We start from the raw sequence: 24,774 nt of genomic DNA, 5'->3' as shown, positions 1-24,774 counted from the left end.
TACAGCAGGCAGCAAGCAGAGCTAAGTATTTTGTTCTGTTTCACATTTTTACATTTTTACTACACTTCTTTTCTCCAGCAAGAACCTCCCTTTTGTGTCAAGAATATACTCACACATCAATAATTACTATTTCTAGGATTATCTATTACCTATTCCTACAGAAGTACAAACTTGAAGGGAAAATGATTACTGCTTGAGACCCTATATTGTCCTTGGCCATGCTTGTCCAGTACATGTTGTAGAAAATCAAGGTAGTTAGTATCATTGACAGCAAAAGTAAGCTCTTTTGTCTTCATGGTTGCTTTTGGTGCAGTCTTTCCCTTCTCCTTTTTCTTGGGTCCATAGACAGAGAGTGAAATCATGAAAGAACACAATTTTTCTGCATCAGGAGTGGGGGATTGCAATTGCAATGACATGTTGAAAAACCAGTCTGCAGTAGGGACAAAGTCTAAGTACATGCTTACAGTACAAAATGATACATAGTGGTGGTTTCAGGGTCCTATCCCAGCTATATCTGAACAGACTAAGGGCCCAAACAGTAGTGGAATTTCTGCTTCCTTATGCAAAACATATGCAAACCAACTCTGTGCAGAGTTCAGCAGACTTCTAAGTTGATAATTGTGGACTATCTGTGACTGTGGTGTTTACTGATCAGGTGATGAATCACAGCTACCATGTATGCATAATATGATATGCCACCTTGACAAACCAACCTTTATTGCAGGCTAGACCATTCTGTGTCCCCAACCCACTGCTCACATCAACTTCACAGCAAGATGGAAGGTAGGGGTTCTGGGTCAAAAGGAAAGGCTCCATCAATCAGTTTGAGCTCTGAGCCTCAGCTGAAGTTGCTAGCTGTATGGCCCCATACAGATGTCAAGATGCTTCTCAATTTTGCAGAGGAAATCTGACCCAAGGCAGGTGATTGTATGGTCTTTCAACTAGGGCACTTCAACGATTTGGTATCTTGCTTACCTGTCCAAGCCAATGGCTACCATAAAACTGTGAAAAGCTGTTATGACAAGTGGGAAAGTGTGCATTTATTGATTTATCCTTGCATTCAGTATCACTCATCTCATACAAAGCTGAAATGGGATTACTATGCAGCTTTAGCTCTTGCAAGGGGATCAGGGCTCACATATTGGTGCTGATGTTGTAACTGAGGCAGGGCAGCTTGTGATGGATGATGTCATTGAGGTATGTCTGAGATTTTTTCCTGGTGTGGCACAAAAATCCTTGACCTTCCCCTAGAATCAGCCAGATACTGCCCAATACCGAAACATGGGCTTCAAATACTTTGATCATATGCGAGACCTTGCCCTTCCTGACAAGGCGAGGGGCACAAATGCACACCATGCTGCTGGTGCCTGACCCCCCACCCAAAGGTCCCAGGCTTCTACTTCCATGTCATTTGATTTTCCCAGCTCCATCACACACCCTGTCATATCACCTCAGCTTGCATCTATGCAGCTCACCACACCACCATCATTCCCACAGCCTGCTGTGCAGCATCAGATACTGTTCACACATCCTCATACACAGTATCAGCTACCACCTGTGCAACCCACCACACAGTTTACCTTTGTGCAGGATCAATCCAGGTTCCCTAATCAACATCAAATCATGCAGACTCCCTGGAGTGTGCAGCCCACTGTAAATGTTCAAGGTACACCTGTACCACAGGGTATTTCATAGGCCCTGTCTGGTGTGCCACCTGTGTCCCTGCCTGGCCTGACAGTTTCCCCTTTGTCCATTCCTACATCACCACCATCCTCCACAATGACATCAGTATGCACTTCCATCTCATGGCAAGAAGTGCAAAAGTGATGCCACTGCTGGGCTCAACACCACATCCACAGTGGCTTCCATGGGCAGTTCCAGCAGTTCTCAGAAGTGGCACTCACAGACAGCTGGCCTTGAAGATGTGGTGTGGGATCTAATGTCCAGTGTGCAAGACAGTGCCTCCAAGACACTTGCAACCCTCAACAATCCCAAGGGCCAAAGTCTCAATGAAGCATGCATGTTGATGTTTGAGCTTGAGAAGAACCTTTTGGAGCAGAACCTAGTCCACTTGCAAATGTTGTTTGAAGAGAAATCCTCCTATGTCACAGGTTACAAGAATGCTGCCACTCAGTTGGCAACATACCAAATGCTGTGGGTTAAGATGAGGCTCAAGGCTGCTGGCTACAAGGTTCCAGAATATGTGAATTTGGGGGGGAAATAAGTAGTTCATCTGTACTTGTGTGTCTATACAGCAATCACTACTGTTTTAAAATTGCCATGCAAGCATGAAAATTGAGGGTGACATAGTGGATACATGGATATTATGCAAGACTAGCTACTGAACTACTGAATCAACCCCTTCTTGTGAGCTCAGTGCGATAATCTTCCCACATTTGTGCTGCAATTGTGTCATGCACAGCATTCATCTGACTATGTAACCCAGCATTCAATGGAGTATCTTGCAAGCTTCCAATGTCCATTTCTTCAGATGTTAAAAGTGGCCCATTGTCTTCATCGAATTCATTGGTATCTGGCATGTCAATGTCATCAGGATCATGGAGGCAGATGATATTGTGAACACAGCATGCTGCCACAGGCAAGTGGGACTGGATTGCCATGTCATATTCAGGTGGGAGAACGAGGGTTCAAAAACATTGCTTTATAACTCTGAAGTTACAGTCGATGTCGTTTTGGAGCATGGCATGGCAAAGGTTGAAAAGCTCTTTGCCATGCCTCAGCCTGTAGGGAATGAATGAGAATTAAACACACATAAAAATGTAGTGGTACTTACTGTAGATTGGCTTGCCCCCACTCAGCCAAATGATAGCATTGGCCACAGTACATTATGAGTAGCTGTGGAGTCAACAGATACCCCACATCAGCAAGGTAATACTGCCCATCAGGAATAGCAAAGTCCCACAAGCAGGCATTGTGGTAGACCATGGCATCAGCAGCCAACCCTTCCCAGCCTCCGAGAATGTATGTGATGATACCATCAAATGAACATGTGACAAGACAGTTTTGAGATAAGAAACTCTTGTGGTTGCACATAAGGTCTTGTTCACTTGTGGATGGTGCACATGCAATGTGTGTACCATCAAGGGCACCTATGGCATCTTTGAAGTATGGATGAAATTTGGGATTGGTGGTGATATGACTGGGGACTGGTGAATTGGCTCTGGGAAGGAGAACATATGTGGTATAAATGCAACCCTCAGAGAATGCATGGAGCATTTGTTTAAAATACCTGGGTAAAGTTTAGCAGAATTTCAATCCAAACAACAGTGCACTCACCATGATATTGTATCCATCAAGTGTTGGAATTGCTCACCGATGTGCCAAGCTGATAAGCCTGATTGCATACAGGAAAATTGCCAGCTGCTCCTCTAATGTGACATTCTTTGAATCTTGGAGATCCCCTTCACAAAGGATGGATATCAGCCTGAGGAAGATATATTTGTGGATGCCAAGCTCAGTTCTGATCTGCTTGGGGTGCCCATTAAGCAACTCATTTAGCCATCCCTGTCCTGAAAGAGCAGATGTATGGTAAGGTTCTGGGGTAGCATTTTGAAGTGTTGAGACTGCAGCCTGGTATAGACCAAGTGTAGTGGCAACCACCATATAGTTCCAAATCTGCTGCAAGACTAGCACCCTCTGAGTGATATCAGATGAGGTATCAGAATCTTCATCCTCCTTGTCCAAATCATTCTTGTCCCTTGTGGCAATGAGGCAATTCTCAACCATAGTGATGGTCTTGATGGCATAGTGGTGTATGAGGTCGATTGCCATGTGATCACAGCTGAGTATCAACTTAGAAGTCTGCTGAACTCCACACAGAGTTGGTTTGTATATGTTTTGCATAAGGAAGTGGAAATTCCACTACCATTCAGGCCCTAATCCTCAAACAGATTTTCCACCTTGTTTTGCAAACAGTTGTAAGCCAGTCTGCAGGATTTCTTGAGGACTGGGTCTATCTGAGGGAGGATGATTCTCTAAAGACTGGTATATCCTCCTGTGGGTCGCTGGAACCTCTAAGCTTCTGGGGAATTTTTGTGATGTAAGGATGCACCATTCATTTGGTACAGACTTAAAATGTGTTGTGGGCAATGATGGAACAATACCTTTGTCAGGGACTCATCAGTGACAGCAAGGTCTTGGATATCTGTTAAGTTGATGCATGTCCTTCCTTGCTCCCACTTGGTTTGTGATGTCATAATTGTTTATCACCAGGTCTCCAATGCCAAAATTCTGGAGAACAAGCTTCCTGTGTTTGTGGTGACATTTTCAGTACAAGAAATGCTCCTCTTCTGGAAGCCTGATACAGCCAAATATATTCTATGTTACTGTGGCAAGCCTATTGTGCTTCTTTGGCATATCATAGAAGGTCTTACGGAGAAAATTTACTGGACACAATCTGTATCAATATACAGCTCCAATGCAGTACGAAGCTCTCGAAACTCCGTATCTGTTGTTTCCTTAGCAAGCTGATTGTCATTGTCGAGTTCCTTGATGGTATCTTCAAGCTGTGAAGCAGTCACTGGCCCTCCATTTGCCTTGTTTGCCAGAGCAATCCTTTGGTCAATGATGAAATCATTACGGGCATTGAGCCTCTGCCCAAGAAATTTCGCGAGCGTCAACACAAGAGCGAAGTTGGGGGTATCGCCAGGGACTTGAAGGCCAGAGCCCATCAGGAAATTCCTCTTCATTGCAACACATCTATGGGCATTGACTTCGGCCCATGAATCCAGGGGTCCGTGGTCTAGCGACGTGCCGTCCTTGAACTGCAGGGAAATCCAGATGAATACCCAGATGAACGATTCCATATCATGGCGGTATTGGTGCTTCACATTGCCATTCTGACCAGCTTCCTCGAGGAGATCGATCGCCATGAACGGTATCGTTCCAGTCCTCTCGTTACCCAACGGGCTGGGAGAACTTGCCAAAGACGAAAGGTCGTAATCGTTTAAGACGCCCATCACCTTGCCGCCCACCTTATAGTACATCAGGTTTTCGACGCTCACGTCACGATGATGGATCCCGTCATTCCAGAGGGCATGGTGACCTAGAATAGAATGATTGTCAGAATTAAGGCGCTACAAAAACAAAGTGGGACTTACACAAAACACACTGCCACCATGCGACGACCAGTGCGTCGCTTGGGAGCTCTTCGATTGGCGAAAGCTTCTTGAACACGAGCAGGACGAGCGTCCGGCTGCCTTTCTCAGGGTTCGTGAGGCCAAGAGCTCTTCTAACTTTACATGTGGAAACCGGAAACTTCTTCGACAAGATCAAGACTGGCACGTGTTCTTTGACGTTCCCGACAGTCTTCGCAGTATTCTCAACGCATCTCAAAATTTCTTCCTCTTCCTTTCGTGCCTCCTCCCCCCAGTAAATTTTCGCCACCGCGCCGTCGAGCGAGTTCGTAAGGTTCTCCTGCATTAGTGTATTGCAGGTGACGTCCATAACATGAGTCCCACGACCTCCCAGCCCAAGCCGGGTCTTTCTCTTCGAGTTGTCCAGTGTCAGTGTATATCCATCGACATTGATAGTGTGAGACTCAATGCGGTCCCCTTTTAGATTCGGTTGAAAGGCTGTGTTTCGACCCCAGTCCTCCAAGTTGAATCGCTGGAGAGCGTATAACAGCACCAGAAAGCGAGGGAGATCTTGAACAAAATTGAACCCCCCCACGCTTATGAGGCCTTGATGGTCGTAATACCAAATCCAAATGTCGTCGCCTGAAAGGCGTCCAGCGCAATCCGCTCACTAGCGAGAAAAAAATACGCACCTATAACAATGTAATTGAGGCCATGCTTCATCCCAATATTGGCGGACTGCATTTCGGCAACGTACAACGCTGTCTGGATTGTTACGTGTGCCCGGGGCTCATCGGCCCTGGATCGCTTGCTCGCGCGAGACTCAGAATCGGACCCCAAAGTGCGTTTCCTGGATCCCGCTGGAGTGCCTTGAGGAGTCATGTTGCGAGCTGTGCTGCCAACTATTGGCTGCATGTTGAGCCTGACTGAACAGTGTAGTTCCATTACTTACGCAGAGCCTGTGCCGCGAGTGTCGCTCGCGTGGCGGCGAAAGCCTCCCGTTCATTTCCATCTTTGCCAATCTCCAAAAACATTGGTTTAGAAGGTCGGTACACTGACACGCCGTATTTCTGGGGAGGCGCCGTCATCTTCTTCTTCGACTTGGATCGCTTAAACTCAAAGACGCCGAGCACATCCTTCCACAAGCTCGCCGTGGGTGCCTTACCTGGACCTATCGTCGATACATGGTCGCCCCAGCCGCTGGGTGCAGTCTCTGTAGAACACTGGGGGCCCTTCGTGAATGGAATAGCGATAATATCTGGTTTGCGTTGGGAGGTATGCCCTGCGTGGCGTTGAGAGATGACCTTTGGATCGTTGCGCTGAAAGAATATCTGTACTTCCGCGCTTTCCCCTTTACGCATACCAACGATATCCAGCTCCCGCAGGTACGCAAGAGCAGTGTTGGACGCCTGGACAAAGGGCTGGTACAAGCCATCCTCCTGTGCGCACGCCGTGCTGGTGCAAGACGTTAGCAAAGAACACTGACATCAACTCTGGCACGCAAGTCACGAAACTTACTATTCTATGAGAGCCTTTTTGATATTCGAGACCGGGAATCCGTTGATATCTTTGACCTCCTCATTACATATGCCCAGAACTTCCGCCATGCATCTGCCCAATAGGGTATAACTATCCAAGTTCTCAAGGTCATCTGGCGTCTCCGAAGCACGCCTCAGTATGTATTCGAGCATTTTGTCTGCCTCGCATTGCTGTGCTTTTCGGACGTCTTCCGTGACCCAAGGTATCAGATCGTTAACACTTGGTTGTTGTCACGAATCAGGTTTATCTCGATGAAGACAAAAGTGGACGAACGCACCGAACGCCGTGGATATGGAGCTGTCCGCTCGCCGCAGAGAGGCCTTGGTTGCTTGGAGTCGTTTGACGTTGGCCAGCATTTGTAATTGTGCGTGGGGGTGGCGGAGAAAGATTTTCCACTGTTGCGCCGCTGGGACCAGACATGGTCACTGGCAGGTGAAGATATAGAACAGGAGTCGCGTTAGGTGGGCACTACTGTTGTGTGGTGATGGGAGCCTGGAGGTTGACCGTTGAACGTTGAGTACTGAGTGGCAAGAGTCGTGCCACCTCATCGCTGTTAAGTACATCTCCTGTTCGGCCGTCTCGGAAATCCAAATTTAGTTCACACTGTCCATTGCACTGTAATGGTCATTCCTGTTGTCAATTTCCTCGGTTATTGACTGGTGCCATGCACGAGATGATAGGCGCACACAATCTGTAGGTCCTCTCCAACTTTGGCGGAACAAAAGAATTCTGTAGTTATGCAGACTGCTTTTAATACACTGCCCAGCACGTCAGCAGAACAAAAGAATGCACAAGAAACGTGACGCGTTCTTAGTGCTTTGCAGAGCACCCACTGGTACCCACGGAACACAGGAGTGTGTCAAAAAAAAGACGCACTCAGATACATAAAACTATATCTGTGTGTGTTGTTGGACTTGAGGCTATGGCCAGCCCCCCCGGTCCTAATTTGCGTCGCCATCGGTCGACACTCTGAATATCTCGAGCTCCTGTGGTCTCCTTAACTCCACAGAGTTGGACGGCCATAATTCGGAGGGTGAGATCTAAGTTATCAAGACTCGTGCGCGGTTCAGGCATATGTTGATTTGTTGCACTCCATCGACGAAAAGACAAAGGAACCACCAGTGTTGGGTATGCTAGATGTTAAACACTGAATGTTGAGCACTGCGAGCTTCTTTTGCTCAACCCCCCCCCACCCTGACATGTCACATGATGTCACATGACATACCATCAGCATCTTTTTGACAGTGCCTTCTGAGTTTGATGTGCACATATTTTGTACAATACAACCCTTGTCATCTTGGGCCCTGGGCCCACAGATCCCTACTCAAAGTGTTGGCTATGACCTCACTCAAGTGGTTGATTATAGGACAAACTGATCATCCATCCACCCATGTACATAGGCTTATATACCCTTTGTAATTATCATCTAGAATAATCTACTAGATACTACTATCATTCTTGAAGGTAGGATGAGACAAGGGACCTAGGAAGGAGACTCAGGCTTCAGTTAGAAGAAGTCTGAGGTACACCTGAAGGAAAAACAAACATCCTAAGTGCGAAGATTTATTATGTAAGCTTGTATGATGTAAGCAAAAGTCAGGTAAAGAGGACAACACTTCACTAATCATCTACTACCTGTTTGAAATACTGGGAATTTCCAGTATTTACTCTGTGATACCAACACTCCCCCTAAGCTGGAGCCATACCCATCTCTTTGGTATGTCTCTCATGTTAGTCCCTGAGTAGCACTTTAATTAGTATATCTGCTGTATGGTGCCTGTTGGGACAATGACACACTTTGATCTTCTTTTGTGAGATCTTTGTTAGATTTGGCAAGTCATGGATAGTCCAAATGTGTCCACTCCAAGTCTGTCTCACACTTATGGGCATGTTGCTTGTTACTTATGAAGAATGTAGTGTGTCCCACAATGAGACTGCCCTTGTCATGCAAACTCCAGGTTCAACACCTGAGTGTCTTAGTATTGTTATACTTAACAGTATTTATTCTCTCATTGCAGACTTGTCACCCAGATGTTGTTGCTACTTGCACATGACTGAGGTGAGCATGAGCACCCTTTTACCTTTACTATACTTATCCTCCCAGACATTGTTGCTACTCATGCATGACTGAGCTTATTTCATATAGGAATGTCTGTAAGGTTAGAGCCCTGCACTCTAAAGACTATATGATGTCTCACCAAATTGTCTTGATATTCTCACTACCAAACCAGTTCATGATTACCCCTCAAATGACTACTGCTATCCCTGTCACCACCAACATGTTCCCAGTGTGAGTCAAAGTGGGTTCAGTCATGAAAACCAACCAAAACCAACACAAAAGACAATGAAAGCAAGTAGTGGCATGCCTATGCAGTACCTAGATGGTGGAAGCTCTTATTCAGGTGGGTTTTTGTCAGTTACAACACTCAAGATGAGTGCTGAGGATTGGGGGTGCTCCTGACAAAGAGGGAGCAGGAATATGAGAGGATTATGATGGGGTATGCTGTTGTCAGCCTACAGAAGGATGGATGATGACTTAATTCAATGTTCTGAGCTGTATTAAGCTCAGGGAGGACTTGGAGCAAAGCTGATTGATGATAGATGATGATAAGTGAGGTAGATGATGGTTAGACACTTAATAAAGTCTCAACTATTGAAGTTGATGAATGAATTACTGAGGGACAATGAAAATGTGAGCAAGAGGGGCTCTTTGACATCTTCTTCTTATTCAGCTATCTAAGTACAGTGATTTATATACAGTACAGAGGCATTGCCTATGGAAAACAAGGTGCAAACACTTGGTAAGTGGTTGGTAACTGATAAGTAAGGACTGTAAGTGGTGCATAATTGGTTAAGAAAGCATTGGTGAGCATTGGTAAGGATAAGTAAGCCAAAAAGTGAGGAATCAGTAAGCACAGTCAAAAGATTGGTAAGTATTGGTAATAGGTGAGTCATGGACAGTCAGAATTTCAAAGTATAAGTCAAGCATTGTCAGAAACTGAGTACTATATGTCAGAACACCAAAATGCTCTCAAATCAATTCCGTGGCAGCTTCAAGACAAACAGATCCACCATGCAGGTGTTCTGCCAACAACTTGTATCATGTCACAAATTGAGTGCAATGTAGCACAAGCATGTGACTGCATGAGAGGTGATGTGCAATTTAACTTCACTAGCAGTAGGACACTAGTCTTGGCCAACTGAAGTCATACTGTTGAGTCCTTGTGGGTACAGTGAGGAGAGCTAAGGGTGGTTGCAAAGTAGATTTCAAATGAGGGAGCAGTACAATACATGTGTGTTTATATACATGTGTAGAGTAGCTGCAGACCAAACATTCAAAAATGTTTATACATACACCCAATCTCCAACTAAGGCATCATCAAGTCAGACTTATGCAGGCATAAGGGTGACCAAGTCTGCAGAGTGGAGGGAACTGGGGGTGAACATATGATGAAGGAGGGATAACTGTGTATATGACATACAGGGGTGAACAGGTACCAGGGGTACATGTGTCATGTGACCATGTGGATCAGGGCCACCAGCAGATCATGGAAGGAAGGGTGAATGGACACAGTCCAGCTATAGTACAACATGGGGTAAACAGGGGTAAGATATAAAAGGAAACATATGGAATGCAAGTCCAACTGCATAGGCAGTGGCTTGTGGGTGACAGAACATTATCACTTGAGACTGTGATGAGTGTGAAATGTATCATACAAAGTCTATAAAAGGAAAGAATGTGAGCACAGTGTAATAGCAGGTCTGTATTGACTTATTGCACAGGTAACATTATCTACTTTTTATACTAACTCACAGAGCACAGTGAAGGGCCAATGTAGCAGATTAAATGGGGGAAAATTGTGCAACTGCAAATGATAACAGCATGGTGGACCTGATGAAAGATAGACCTATTTTAGTAGCAATGAAGGTAGATTACAGTGAGGGACAAAAGCATTGCAATGTTTGTGAGGTGTGACTTGCTGCCAATGTAGCTCAGGCTATTCTGCACAGATAATCATGATACCTATACCATTGGAAAGGGGTGGCTATAAGCTTGCCAGAGCACTAAGGTTCAGTCCAATCAAATCAATACATGCTGAGATACACCCTATTCTTTCCAAAAGCTGCATTGCAACACTTTTGTCCCTGACTGGTGAAATAGTGAAAAGTGACCTTTTGATTGATGGCATGAAGGATGGGAAAATATGATTACATAATAAACCATATGATCTTCCAGATGATTTTTCAGCATGTAAACAATAACAAACATTGGACTTGTACCATTAACCCTCCCTCTTTTATCACAACTCATGAAATCATCTCTCTAGCTCACATGGTCATTTTCTCAAGGAATTCTTATCAAATACTGGTGGCCACCACAGTGCCATCAGTATAACATGCTCTCAGAACCATCAGTCCCTTAAAAAACCTGTTGTCAGTCATTCCCTGGACTGTTTCCCCACCCATGCCTGATGTGTTCTGGGAATAATCAGTACTTGGAAGGCTGAAAATGTTATGGAGGTCAATCTGGTACTTCAGAACATGATGGACAAACTAGCCCCCTCTCAGCCAATGCATTTCTGGCACAGGGACAGTGGTATGGAAGTTAGGGCAAGACAAAATCCTCTTTACCCCTGGGTGTCATCAGAAGGATATGCTACTGAACTGCCATGGAGCAGAATCCTGTGCTTCCATCTGGCCCTGAATATTGCCTTTGGTCACATATGACCAAATAATCCTTCCCCAGTCATCTACAGTTCACATCAGAGCAAGATCTAGTGAACCCTCTTATGGTGCTCAGAGCACAAGGAGGTTTTGTCTCACCCCAACTTCCATACCAGTGTTCCTGTGCCAGAAATGCATTGGCTGAGAGGGGGCTAGTTTGTCCATCATGTTCTGAAGTACCAGATTGACCTCCATAACATTTTCAGCCTTCCAAGTACTGATTATTCCCAGAACACATCAGGCATGGGTGGGGAAACAGTCCAGGGAATGACTGACAACAGGTTTTTTAAGGGACTGATGGTTCTGAGAGCATGTTATACTGATGGCACTGTGGTGGCCACCAGTATTTGATAAGAATTCCTTGAGAAAATGACCATGTGAGCTAGAGAGATGATTTCATGAGTTGTGATAAAAGAGGGAGGGTTAATGGTACAAGTCCAATGTTTGTTATTGTTTACATGCTGAAAAATCATCTGGAAGATCATATGGTTTATTATGTAATCATATTTTCCCATCCTTCATGCCATCAATCAAAAGGTCACTTTTCACTATTTCACCAGTCAGGGACAAAAGTGTTGCAATGCAGCTTTTGGAAAGAATAGGGTGTATCTCAGCATGTATTGATTTGATTGGACTGAACCTTAGTGCTCTGGCAAGCTTATAGCCACCCCTTTCCAATGGTATAGGTATCATGATTATCTGTGCAGAATAGCCTGAGCTACATTGGCAGCAAGTCACACCTCACAAACATTGCAATGCTTTTGTCCCTCACTGTAATCTACCTGCATTGCTACTAAAATGGACAAGGGCTGGGGATAGCTTAAGGCTTGGCCTTAGCTATAGAGTAGACTCAAGGGGTAATATGGAGTTGAGGGTAATACTAAATTGATATTCTGACTGGAGTGCTATGAAGTATGTACAGGGGTTAAATACATGAGGCAGGTCCAGAGTAATGAACATGAAGCTGGACTTGTTGGTAAGCTATTAGCAAGAGGATTAGCAAGGTAGGACAGCCACAGAGGCTGTGCTGAGACTAATAGTCTAAGTCTGGGTGACTGGCATAACTGGGGTTGGATGCAGGTTTGTACAGTAAGCAAGATCAGCAAAGGGGACTAGACTAAATATAGTACAAACAAGGGAAAACAGACTGGAGTTATGTCTGGGTGACCTGGTCATGGACCTGGGAGGACTGGGGTGGAGCAGCACAAGGCCAGGAGGCTGGAATGGACTGGAGACAGGGGTAAAGCACCAGACTTGAATTATTATTATTATTTTTGTTTAGGTAGGAGGAAAACTCATAACTGAGTACTGGTTGTCAACCCCAGTGATATCAGGTTGGGCCACCCATGCTAGGGAAACAGCATTGCACTCAAGGTGTCGAAGGGGCCCGACTGACTAAAAACCTCCTGGTCAATAACACAGACCCTGACAAGGGGACTACTGACCACACAGGGAGCCAATCCAGAGGGGTCAAAATGGCCACACATCATGCTTCCTGGTGTGCCTTTGCTACCCTCTTTGGGGGATTACCTCCAATTTGTATACAAAGGTGTCAGGATTAAGCGAGGTGGCTGGCTGAATATCTGTGCCAATGGAAACCTCCTGCAGAAGGGCCCAGACGAAGCAACTCCCTCTAGTGCCCTGGGGTCATACCCCCAGCTGTGCATACCTCTAAAGGCTCACTGATTGTTTTTAGCATTGGCTCAGGGAAGCTTGATGCCCATCCTTCGGATGGAGGGGGATGGACTAGTTTCACTTTGAACACCTGATGGGGATTTCACCCATATAACTCACTTCTTAGGCAGTGGGGCAGCCACCACACCAACCCTCTGGACCTCATCAAGGTCTAGTGAGGGGAAAGTCCATCTCCCACCAGAGGCCAGACTTGAATTATTCAGGCTGGAGTTGGGTTATCTAGGGCCAGAGTTGGGTTTTCTAGGCCAGATTAGGACCAGACTTGACCGGAGTTAGGGGCTAGGGGTCCGGACTGGACTGGGATTGAGTCCAAGAGTCATGGATATGACACAGCTGAACTTGCAGAAGCACTTGTCCCTAATAATCCAGCCTCAGTACCATTACCATCCCTGAGACACCTAATTGCAATGAGTCCAAGTAAGATATGTGTAACATCACCTACTTAAATATTGCAGTGTACTTGTCCATAAGTCCCTGAACATCAATGGCACACTCATTGCTGTACTTTCATATGATATTGGAACCACCAAATATGCCAGAGGTCTGGTGGCCTGCAGGGTCTTGTCCAACATACATCACAACTCCAGCAATTTCAATATCTTCAAGAGTCAACCACACTTCAGCCTGTTCAATGGTAAGATCTGCCACCCACCCACTTACAACCACTCACCAATCTGGAGAACTGTGTCTTCGCATTGTGGACTCTGACTGAAATGGACTTGACTGATTTGTTAGTGGGCCTGCTGAGGAGCTCTCACTCCACTCATAAATGGCCTGCAACTTCTCCTTTCTTGCTGCAGTGTCATCTTTGGGGATATCTTTCATGAGTTGGTTGTACTCTGCCATAATGATATTGTTGACTGTGTTTTGGTTGGCTGGGAAGAATGTTATAAAAGAAATTCTGTGATAAGGGCATGCATACTGCCATCAGGTTTTGGTTGGGTGGCCCAATACCATGAGTGGAAGAGATTGGCCTTGTTGAGCTTTGTGTGAGATGGTTTGACACTGAGCCCAGCAGTGACAAGGATGTCACAAGGAGACTTGCCATGTTGATGTCCAAGTTCATCTGCTTTTGCCTTGACTTTGGTCACAAAGTCATGTATCTCATTGAGAGCAGCATGGGACAAGTTCCCAGTCTTCTTAAATTTCGCATTCTAGGTGTGTTCATGATCATCCTGACTTGCTATATCACTGTTGTCAACATCCATAGCCCTACTTTTGCCCTTGCTTTTAGGTTTGTGTTCCACATGGTGACCAGGATGACATGAGGGAAACTCATCCTCAGTGTCAGAACTGGAGTCTTCAGCTGGTGGCAATGATGGAGGAAGCAATGATTCAGAACCATCCTCATCTACTATGAACATGTCAATATTGGAAGAGAATGGATTGCAGTGCAACATGAAACACATCAAAGGATAACAAAGTGTCTAGAAAAAAAGTGAAAATGACACAGGACACTTGGCAACTCTCATGAGGATCCAAAGCACCTAGCTTTAGACCATTGGGCACTGAACCCACAGTCATATGAGAGAAGGGATGGGGGGCACCAAACCCAAGAGTCAAGGATATAACAACACAACATCTACAGAACTGTGAGAGAATGAGAAAAATATTCAAAAAAAATGAACCTTTATCATCTGGAAGTTGACTAGCCCCATCATCAGGACATTGACTGCCCTCATCAGCCAGAACATTGACCTCAACCTCCTCAGCCTCAGCCTCACCAGCATCCTTGTCCATTGGAGTGCCCTTGACCTGGTCTTCCTGCAAGATTGGGGCAGTAGAATTTTGGGAGGACACAGAGACACTAGGTGTGAGTGATCTCCTCCTGTCATGGAGACAAAACATAAGTTCTTTCCATCCTTCAGGCAGTTGCACCATGTGCCAGGGCCTGGGCTTGTCTTATTTTATTTGTGAAGGCAGGGGGTCAGATGGGATTGACAGTGACAAGATAACTTACCTCTGGTGGAGGGGCCATCTTGGTGGTGGGGATTTTGCAGTTTTGAAGAACCTGGGTGTACAAATCTGTAGAGTCATCTGCAACTTGGTCAACACTTTTTGGCATGCAAGGCATGTCAATAAAGATGGAGGAGGAGGGGAAAAGCAGTCAGATGAGGTATTTAAGTAAAGCCATGCCTTACCTGACATAAAAAAACCCATGGAGTTATTCAGTAAAATGGTGGCTTGTTGTAATGGAATAATGATGGTTGCAGTTATTACATGAGTAGTGAATGGAATAAAAGGAAAATATGAGAAAAGAAGGTCAGTGTCATGCTGTATTGTGATAAATACCAGGTGGAACAAACCATAAGGAATATGCAACAACCAATACAGAGAGTATGTACCACTTTGTAATAACACATGCATGCAACAGTAGTGAGTGGGGACTTGAACAATTCAGACTCTGTTCATGCAGGCCTTGTGCATGCAATTGAAAATGAACCTGCACAACAAACCCTTGAAGGGCCAAAACCCCCAAGAATGAACCATGGTGAATGCCAAGACAGGGGAAGGAGCTGAATGGAACATGTAATAATGAAAATGGAGGAAATACATTGCTAATAAGCAGAGACTCGAAGCACTGAATTCCCAAAATGGAGGGAATATGTACCACTTGGTAATGGGATATGTGTGCAATGATGGTAAATTGAGAGCCTCAGAAGATGAGCTCTGTTTGCATGGGTTTCATGTGTGTGATTGACAATGAAACATCAGTAAATGCTGGGACAGCAAGAGAACATTAAGGAAGATGCAATAACCAAGACAGAGGGAATACATACCACTTAGTAATATGATACACATGCAATGACAGTGAACAGAAAGGCTTGAACGATGCCATGACTCTGTTCCTGAAGGCCTTGTAGATGCAATTGACAAGAACCTTCAAAGGCTCCAAACTCCCAAGGGTGCCAAGCCCTCAACTCTTGTGGACAACTGTGCCAAACAGCTGGGGCAAGAATGGATGCAGGACAGTAATAACATGTACATGATGAAAAGATCCTGATCTTGAAACCTTTGTATTTGCAATATCTCCACTTACCTGCACCAGGTGGAAAATCCATTAGTAGTCAGGTTATTGGTTACACTTGAGCAAAAATAAATATAAAATATAAAAAGCAAAGCTTTATACAAAACATGTATGTTTACAGGGTCACTGTGAAAAATACTCTGGTCGAAGTCTGCCAACACTTGTCCACCAGGGACAGATCCCTTGGTTCCATGTCTGGATGTCCACAGATGAGAACAGTGGTGGAGTCAGGGGTGTTGGCAGACATTAGATGTATTGATACAGGGGGAGTGGGGACCTCCACACTGATGGGGGAAAAGGGGAGGAAAGGGATTGCAGTGGTACCCTCCTGACAGGATGACAATGTTGAGGGAGCTGAACTCAATGGAAATGATGGTGCTATGGGAGATGATTACAGTCAAGGAAAAAAAGTCTTGGAAAATTTCCCACCTTCACACTGGGATCTCAAAAGTAAGATGTCAGCAAGGGTTGCAGCATCAACTGCATTCAGTTTGAGATGCAAAACAATTGTAATTAGAGCACCCACATAACCCTTGAATGTTAGCTATCAGACAGTGGTTAGAAAATCACACACTTAGGTTGATGGCACTTATGCTTTGCCCATTATCGAGTGAGGGTGGCTGGCACATAATGAGATGAGGAATGGAAGGGAGAGGGAGAGAAGCACAAACAATGCTGTAAGTTGATAGGCAGATCTCCAACAGAAGGTTCTTCTTCCCCATTTGTTAGCAGCCATGGAATAACATGTAGGATCTGCCTTGGTGAATCCTGCATGCACAGTCTGTAGGAATGTTGTAATTGCACTCTCATTAAATGGATCATTGTACACCCCAGGTAAAGAATATAACTAACAGAATAGAAATAGATGCAAAGGCTAAACACTTACTTGTTCATGGCTCACCATGATGGAAGTGGAGACAACACTAGGAAGGGTGGGAAGACTTAATTAGCATCCATACATGGGAGTAATCAGGGATCAGGAACTGAGGAAACAAGCAAGCCTTGAACTCACCAGCCTGTAAAATGAACAGAATATCCTTGGGGAACAAAAAGGTAGAGTTTAGGGTATATGAGTTGGGATTGGAAAGAGCAGATGCATTGAGGTGAGCCTCTGTGGGTGCACAGCTGGAGTCAACATGGCTCTCAGTCTGTGCAGAGTCCTGAGAGCTGCTACTTATTTTTTTGCCTTGGGGGCAGAGCCTGAGGTTGAGGCCAGTGTTGCCTCAGAGGTGGCTGCCACATGAGCTTTGGCTTTCCCAGCTTTCTTGGGACACTTATCTGTGAAATGTCCAGTGCCCTCACAAAACATGCAGAGGTTATTGTCCCTACAACACTTGCACTCCTCCAGTGTCAACTTGCTGTCCTTGCCCAGTTTGTTCATGTCTGGCTTGGATGAGCTAGAGCTGGACTGACTGGTTGAGGTGGGTTTAGACAAGGACTGGCTACTGGAGTTGCCATTTCTGGAATTACTGCCAGTCTTCCAGTATCGTGTGTCAATCTCCTGAGCTAAGCAATGAAGTTCATGCAAGGTTCTGGGTTTTCCAACCTGGCAGACCTCATCTTTGATGTGGTCAGGGAGACTGGTGTAAAAGATGTGGTGCAGGGTGCCATCACCATATCCCCAAACTTGTGAGGCAAGCCAGTTGAACTTGACCACATACTTGTTGACCCAGTGATTGTCTTTCATCTGAAGGTACTCTAACTGGCTTTCAGTGTCAGCCACCAGGTCATGAGGTCCAAAGGTAGTCTGGAGTTCTATGATGAACTCCTTCCAAGAATCCATCCAGTAGAGCTGGTCCTCCAGGTCTTCAGTCCCAAGTAGGTCCAGTTTGAACCACTCAAGAGCCATCCCTTTCAGGAATGACTGCATCAAAGTGACCTTGGCTTGATCATTTCAAAAGGCCTAGGGCTGGTCCCAGAGTTGAGTTCACATTGGATAAGAAATGCACACAGCTTCTTTGGGTCTGTCCCATTGAAGGTGTCTGGTTTGTGCAACTTGGTTCTGGAGGATGATTCAGAGCCAGTGCAAGCATTACATGTGAGGAGTTCTATAGCTTTGGTGAGGTTGTCAAGCATGGTTACATCAGGCTTGACATCATCTTCTGGGAGGGGATCTTCTTCATCATTATCTGGGTCATCTCCTGGCCCATCATCACCAGGACCATCATCACCAGGGTCATCACCACTGGGATTGAGGTCATGTGGTTCATCTGGGTCTGGTTCATCATCCAGATCATTAGTAGGTGTGGGAGGTCAATTAGGGATGGGTGTAGTGGATTTGCAGGCTGAAAAGCCCCTGAAGTTATTGACTTCACTGGGCAACCTTCTTGCTGTCCCCAAGGACACCAGGGCAGTGGCACAGTGCAAGTCAACAGCTGAGGCAGATTTTGAATTGGTAGTAGCACATACCCATGCTGCTTGGGTTCTAGTTTGAGTAGGCATGCTGAGAAGGTATTACTGAGGTTTGGACAGAAGGGTAGTGACCCACACAAGTGTGAGTCTGAAATACTGTTAAGTCCAGTTCATCACTGGTCCAAAGCCAGTCCAGAGTCTGGTCAGGGGTCAGGGGATAGACAAGGTACTAGAGGATTGGACTATTGGACTTAGTGACTGAAGTAGCAGCACTATTCCCTTGTGTGGGCAACAGTCCAGTCAAGAGGCAGGAAAAAGAGGAGCCCAGGTTAAGATGAGACTAGGTTGATTTCAGACTGAGGCTAAACAGTTTATCCTATGGCTTAAATACTAAAGGTAAAGCAAGTGTAATGTAGCACTGGTACAGCAATGATTGGTAAATGGATTGGTGAGTAGAATGTTACAAAGAGTCTTATCAAGCAAAACTATGAACAAAGGATTTACTGGGAACTGGGGCAGGACTAGTGGCTGGGCCAGGTATTACACTGGCCTGGTACCAGCTGAGCAGACAACTTGACTGGGCACTGCCTTGCAGTGCCTCACAAACTAACACATTTCTAGGTTGAAGGGTTAAGACCAGGTCCAGGGAAAAAGGTTGGACAAGACCAGTTGAGACCAGGGTAGAGCTGGTATAGGGTAGTCTGGACATGGTCATGACATCATCTTCCAAGAGTGCTGTTATGCATGTTACCTGTTACACAAAAATGTCCCTGACAGGGGAGCTGGCTTCTGCAGTGCTAGAACTGGGAAAGGAATGTGGAGAGGCATGCCTGAGAGAGGAATGCAGAGAGGAATGCTTGGGAGAAACACACATAATGGGGGAACTGTCCTAGGACAAGCAGTGAAAGTGGACGATTTGTTTGAAGGGGAGAAACAGGTTCTTTTATTTCTTGGAATGGGGGGGGACCATTGGGCATTTATCTAGGTCAAGTAACCATCCCTGGACAGCCATGTGTTGCAGAGGACATAAACAGCTTTGCTGTGTGGTGATGTCGAAGGTGTGGTGCCAAGGATTTGAGAACATCAGCAAATTCCATGTAGAAGTGAAGGAAGTGTGGTGCCAAGGAACATGAGAAGACCATTGAATGCCATGTATAGGTGTCTGGACTGATGACATAAGCACCTCATGGTCACTAAGTATATAATTGTTAGTGCACTGCAGAAAAAGTCCAGGTAGCTGTATAATATGAGCTAGATGGCTTAGGTAACAAAAATAAAATGAAGGGAACAAATTGCTTGTCCCAAGGGATCCTGGACTGTCAAAACTAGAAGGTGGGACTCAGTGCTTTGTAGTGGTAGTGATTTGTGACATGTGTTGTGTGGTCCATGGAGTAGTACTGGTGATGCAAGTGGTGCAAGCAGTGTACATAGTTCATGCACAGTTGTTGTGAGGTGTGCAGTGTAGACAAAGTGAAAAAGAAACTCATAGTGACCTTGATGCAAGAGGTCCAGGAATGTAATGATAGTCATGGAATGGTTGATGATAGGGGTTTATGCATCCAAGGAATGTGGATTCCTTACAGTGCAGCTCAAACCTTTGCATCATTTTGACTCTTCCCCCCCATTAATCATCTCTCTGACTTGTACCATGTCTGCCAACTGTGCCCCTTGACTGTCCCAATTCATTCACACATCAACTCCAGACCCTGTGGAAGCAGAGAGGGCTTCCTTGAGAGAGCAGATTGCAGTTGCATTGGCAGGACTTGTGGCAGAGGCAAAGTATGTGCCAGATGACCAGGAGGATATGCAGGAGGAGAAGATAACTTGGCTAAGGCACTGGGAGGAGAAGACAGTAAGTGGTTTGTTTGGTGACATTGTTGCATGGCATTGACAAGTGTACTGCAGGTGGTACTGATGCCCTTGGTTGAGCAAGGGAAGGTGCTTGGGGTCTCCATATGGGTTAACACAGAAGATGCTTCCATGCTTGCTGAGGCTGATGACCTCTATGAACAATGGACCATGGAGGAAGCCAAAGCACATGTGAGGGCCAAGCAGGACATACAGATGGGGGAGGAGACTGCAGTGGAGCTCAGTGATGAAGGTGGGGTGGTTAAGATGTCCCATGTGGAGGTCCCACAGCCTGCTCACAAGGTAAGTATCTGCAGGTGTGTGGGGTAGTCTTATTGGCATCATGGCTAGACAGTGATCTTGACAGACTGTTGCTGAGAGCAACAAAGATGAGAGGCCCAAGGTATCCATCCCCCCCAGGTCAGTACTGCATGCAGTGCACTGTCAAGGGAACACCATGTGTCAGGCCAAGCAGCAAGATGTGTAGTGGGTGTGCAAGGATGAAGCAGGGCTGCAAGAAGTCCAGAAAGGGGGCAGGCAAAAGGGCACAGGCTGGCACATCAGTAAGTGAGTGGTGAACCCATTCCAACATGTCCAAGGTTAACAAGGTGCAGCATGATCGACCAAGGCACCCAAGGCTGGCCCTTCCAAGCACACCCATGATGATGACAACAATATTATGGAGGTGGTCAAGACCCATGGGCATGGCAAGGGACAGGCACCCATGCATGGCAGGGTGGACAAGAAGACTGCCATGGGTCTTTTGCAGGCTCTTGGGTTGGTAAGGGCCAAGGCCATGGCTGCACACACAGCCAACCTTTGTCTGCATGTCTGCATTGAGCAGCTGGCAGAGGCCTTGGCCAAGCTGGGGGTGGAGTAGGTAGTGAGACATTACATACACTTGTCCTCACATTGATTGCTGTGTCTCCTTTGCCCTGCACATGACATGTGGGAATATATTACAGCTGTTTGCAAAATGATGCAGAAAATCTGTTTGACAATTAGTCTGTTCAGATATAACCAGGATAGGACCCTGAAACCACCTCTATGGTAACATTGTGTACTGTAAGCATGTACTTAGACTTTGTCCCTATGGCAGACTTGTTTTTCAACATGTCATTGCCATTGCAATCGCCCACTCCCAACACAGAAAAATTACATTCTTTCATGATCTTGCTTTCTGTCTATGGACCCAAGAAAAAGGAGAAGGGAAAGACCATGCCAAAAGCGACCATGAAGACAAAAGAGCTTACTTTTGCTGTCAACAATACTAACTACCTTGATTTTCTACAACATGTACTGGACAAGCATGGTCAAGGACAATATAGGGTCTCAAGCAGTAAACATTTTCCCTTCCAGTTTGTACTGCCCAAAGCATGGAGGTAAGTCATTTCTCACTCTGTAAATCTGTGCTAACCATGCTTTACCTTAGCCAAGCCATCAGTAATGTGATCAATGTCAATAATGAAGTTGACTACAAGGATATGGTCAAGAGGATTCATAGTGTTCACCCTGGCCCAACAAAGATCTACATTGATATGAAACATGTGGAGAAACTTCCAACTATTGATGGCTCTGGAGATGAGAGCAATTCATCTGGTGAGGATAGTGGAAAGCAGAAACATTCAGACCTTGATATGCACCTTGCCCAGTGGCACATGAAACTCCTCAGCTGGTACAAGAATGAGAACAACAAGGGAATGACTTATGTCAGGCCAGTGGTGCCAATCCCCCTTTCACCTGCCATGGTACTGGACTGGTGCTGTGCATTGGTAAGTCCTTTGCTACTCATGAACATTCTATCCCTAAACCATCTGTAGGATGAAGGGCAAGCTATGTTGTTGGTTCCCCCAAACCTTGAGTCCTTCAATTGGAGCAACAAAGTGCTGTTTTTGCATCCAGCCCACAAAGTGCAAGCCCAGGTGTTGCAAAATATTGACATCAACTCTATTACTGGTGTTCTCCTTCTTCAGATGCTTGCAAACTCTGGCCTCCTGTCACCCAGTGTATCTAGAGCCCACAGTTCTCCAGTTCCACCTCCTGTGACACCCACACACATGCCACCAGATCCTCCCATTTCACCACCCAGCCCATCTCCATCTCATCTCTCCTGCTTTCTTCGCTATGCTGAAATGAACCTCAGTGTTTGCAATGCCACCCTCTATGAATGGGAACTTGAACTCCAGTTGATTGGGCCTGACATCCTCATGGATATCAATGACCAGACACTCACTAGGCTGGTATTGCCACTGGTGACATCATTCATCTCAAGAAGGGAAGTTTACTTTGGTGGAATGGTCCTGATGCGAAGAGGAAGCATAGCAACACTGGGGAATCATCAAGCAATGAGCAAGTGGGCCAAGCCTCATCCCCACCCACCAGGCCATCGAAGAAGATCGCATATGAGAAGCAATTCAAGGATGGTGGTGGGTGTCATTTCACAGCATCTCCAATGACAATCAACAAAGATGATGATGGTAGCAAGCCAGCCCTGCTTGACTATGACCTTTATTATGACTGCAAGAGTCAAGATCAGTGGTTACCTGTGCCCTGGGGTTTCATTGTCAATGAGACTGGGGAGGAATCAGAGGACAACATTTTTTCTACATAATGCCTACATACCTTGCTTCATGTAATGCCTATGTCATATACATAGGTATTGTATCAATTGCAATGTTGGCCTAGAGGCCATTTTTCACATTCAGATTACATTGAACCCACACACAAAATCAACTGGGAATTGAAGGGGGGAATCTACTTAGACACAGTAATACAGTCACTACACTATGTACCCAGACATGCAGAAATAACCCTCAGCCTTTTCAGGCATAATACTTTGACATGTGTGAACAATCACCATCATTGATAGGTTGTCTGAGTGGTGACACAAGTATGCCTTGATCATAGAAAATGCTTGCTTGATGGGGTTGTAGTCTGGTGAGTATGGCAGGAGATAGATCAACTTGCAAACTGTGAGACATCAGTGAAAGAAACATCAATTGATTGATAGTGATGTACAATGCATATCTTCAACTAACTTGTGAATTTCTTCACCATGGTGAATGTGGCAGTTGTCCATAATAATAATGCTGTGGAGGCCAGGATATGGGTTGGTGAAAGGCATCTGTTGGATAAATTAGCATGTACAGGCTTGAAGACAATTCACTTATGACATGCTCCTTCAAAAATCACAGAAAATGCTCTCCATCAACAGTGCCCTTGATGATATTGTATGTGATGATGCCATCAAGCATGATGGCAGGGAGAATAGAGTAGCACATTCCATGTATGAAGTACCTCCTGACTTGGCAACATAGACCTCTGACCATTCACCCATGTGGGTGAGTGGAGGTATGCTTGTCCTTGGAAGCTTTGTCAATGAAGATGAGCATATTTGGGTCTGGCACTTCTGCTGCAATGCAATTCATGTAGAGTGTGTGCAACTCCTTGTTCCTCTCAGAGGCAGATGCAGAGATGACCTTCTGAGTGATGTAGAGGCCCTGAAGAGTTCAAGAAAGTGTAGATGGAGTGATACAAACTTGATGCTTGAGCCAGAGCTCCTCTCGAAGCTTGTCTAGGTAGATTGTGCTGCGATGTTGAACAATGGCAAGGATAAATGCAATGTCTTCAAGGCTGAGAATGCAATGATGACCAATGGTATGGGAATAAGTGTTTGGGTTGTACATGACACCATACTTGGTGTGAAGTCTGAGAGTTCAGTAAACAAGTGTTTTCTTGATGCCTAGAATACTACAGATTTGCTTGATGCTGTAGCCATTTTGGTGAAGGACAGGAATATGAGACTTGAGGTTGATGGATACCATGTGAGAGGGTATGCAGGCAATGTTCAGTATGTTCAATTCTTAGTGTACTATGGTAACAGGCAGTAGCTACCCACTAAGGTACTTCTGGGGTCCTATCCTGGCTATATCCAAACAGTCTGATTGTCAAACAGATTTTCCACATTGTTTTGCAAACAGCTGTAATTCTCTTCCCATCTTGTGTAGTTGCGACATAAGGCACTGCAAAGGACCTGTTTCCACTTTGCAAGGGGCTAGCCTTGCATCACCCACAGTATCATAGAGTGCATGGGGTACTGCCCAACTTGTCTTCTTCATGCAACTTTTGACTTCTCTCAGTGGTGAGTCCTCATAGTATGGTGTGGATGGTGGGATGTGGTTTCCTGAAGTGAAAACAATGGGCTGTATTATCAGGTAACTGGGACAGTCTTTGGGTATGAAATGTAAGGATACAGAAGAAGAACTGAAAGAAAAATGGATCAAGGGGTGCACACTGACCATGCATTTGAAGAGGAAATGCACAGGGTGGTTGCAAGTGTCCATGGTATATGGTGGCTGAGGATGGCATCAGTGAGACTAGTAAGAGAGATTGGAGGGACATTGTTTTAGCTATATATTTGTTTTTATTATTTTTCTGGACAGTTTGGGACTTTTTGTTAGCTGTTTTCATTTTCTTTGAGCAAGGACTAGC

General features: G+C 45.4%; 3 protein-coding genes across 3 annotated transcripts; 1 reads left to right on the top strand and 2 right to left on the bottom strand.

Annotated features, from left to right (window-relative positions):
- Positions 1 to 4,324: 4,324 nt before the first annotated feature.
- On the bottom strand, positions 4,325 to 7,141 carry F5J12DRAFT_416803 (uncharacterized protein). Its single transcript, XM_051739317.1, has 6 exons — positions 6,913 to 7,141; positions 6,615 to 6,854; positions 6,049 to 6,551; positions 5,789 to 5,998; positions 5,121 to 5,738; positions 4,325 to 5,065 (listed from the first exon to the last, which is right to left on the bottom strand). The coding sequence occupies exons 1-6, from the start codon at positions 7,053 to 7,055 to the stop codon at positions 4,404 to 4,406; spliced, it is 2,376 nt and encodes a 791-aa protein (XP_051596079.1). The 5' UTR covers positions 7,056 to 7,141; the 3' UTR covers positions 4,325 to 4,403.
- Positions 7,142 to 13,562: 6,421 nt separating this feature from the next.
- Positions 13,563 to 15,129, bottom strand: F5J12DRAFT_785815 (uncharacterized protein; the record flags this gene model as incomplete). Its single annotated transcript, XM_051743304.1, has 7 exons — positions 13,563 to 13,679; positions 13,726 to 13,763; positions 13,814 to 13,930; positions 13,978 to 14,209; positions 14,258 to 14,409; positions 14,684 to 14,819; positions 15,016 to 15,129. 7 exons carry the CDS (start codon positions 15,127 to 15,129, stop codon positions 13,563 to 13,565), a joined length of 906 nt encoding a protein of 301 aa, XP_051596078.1.
- Positions 15,130 to 19,932: 4,803 nt separating this feature from the next.
- F5J12DRAFT_785814 (uncharacterized protein) lies at positions 19,933 to 21,163 on the top strand (the record flags this gene model as incomplete). Its single annotated transcript, XM_051743303.1, has 6 exons — positions 19,933 to 19,951; positions 20,139 to 20,287; positions 20,341 to 20,586; positions 20,651 to 20,703; positions 20,750 to 20,846; positions 20,912 to 21,163. The coding sequence occupies 6 exons, from the start codon at positions 19,933 to 19,935 to the stop codon at positions 21,161 to 21,163; spliced, it is 816 nt and encodes a 271-aa protein (XP_051596077.1).
- Between the last annotated feature and the right edge of the window lie 3,611 nt (positions 21,164 to 24,774).

The sequence above is a fragment of the Pisolithus orientalis genome (assembly GCF_024613125.1).
Source record: "Pisolithus orientalis strain OTSU chromosome Unknown F5J12scaffold_43, whole genome shotgun sequence".
Taxonomy (NCBI): Eukaryota; Fungi; Basidiomycota; class Agaricomycetes; order Boletales; family Pisolithaceae; genus Pisolithus; species Pisolithus orientalis.
This window is presented reverse-complemented; position numbering and strand designations above follow the sequence as displayed.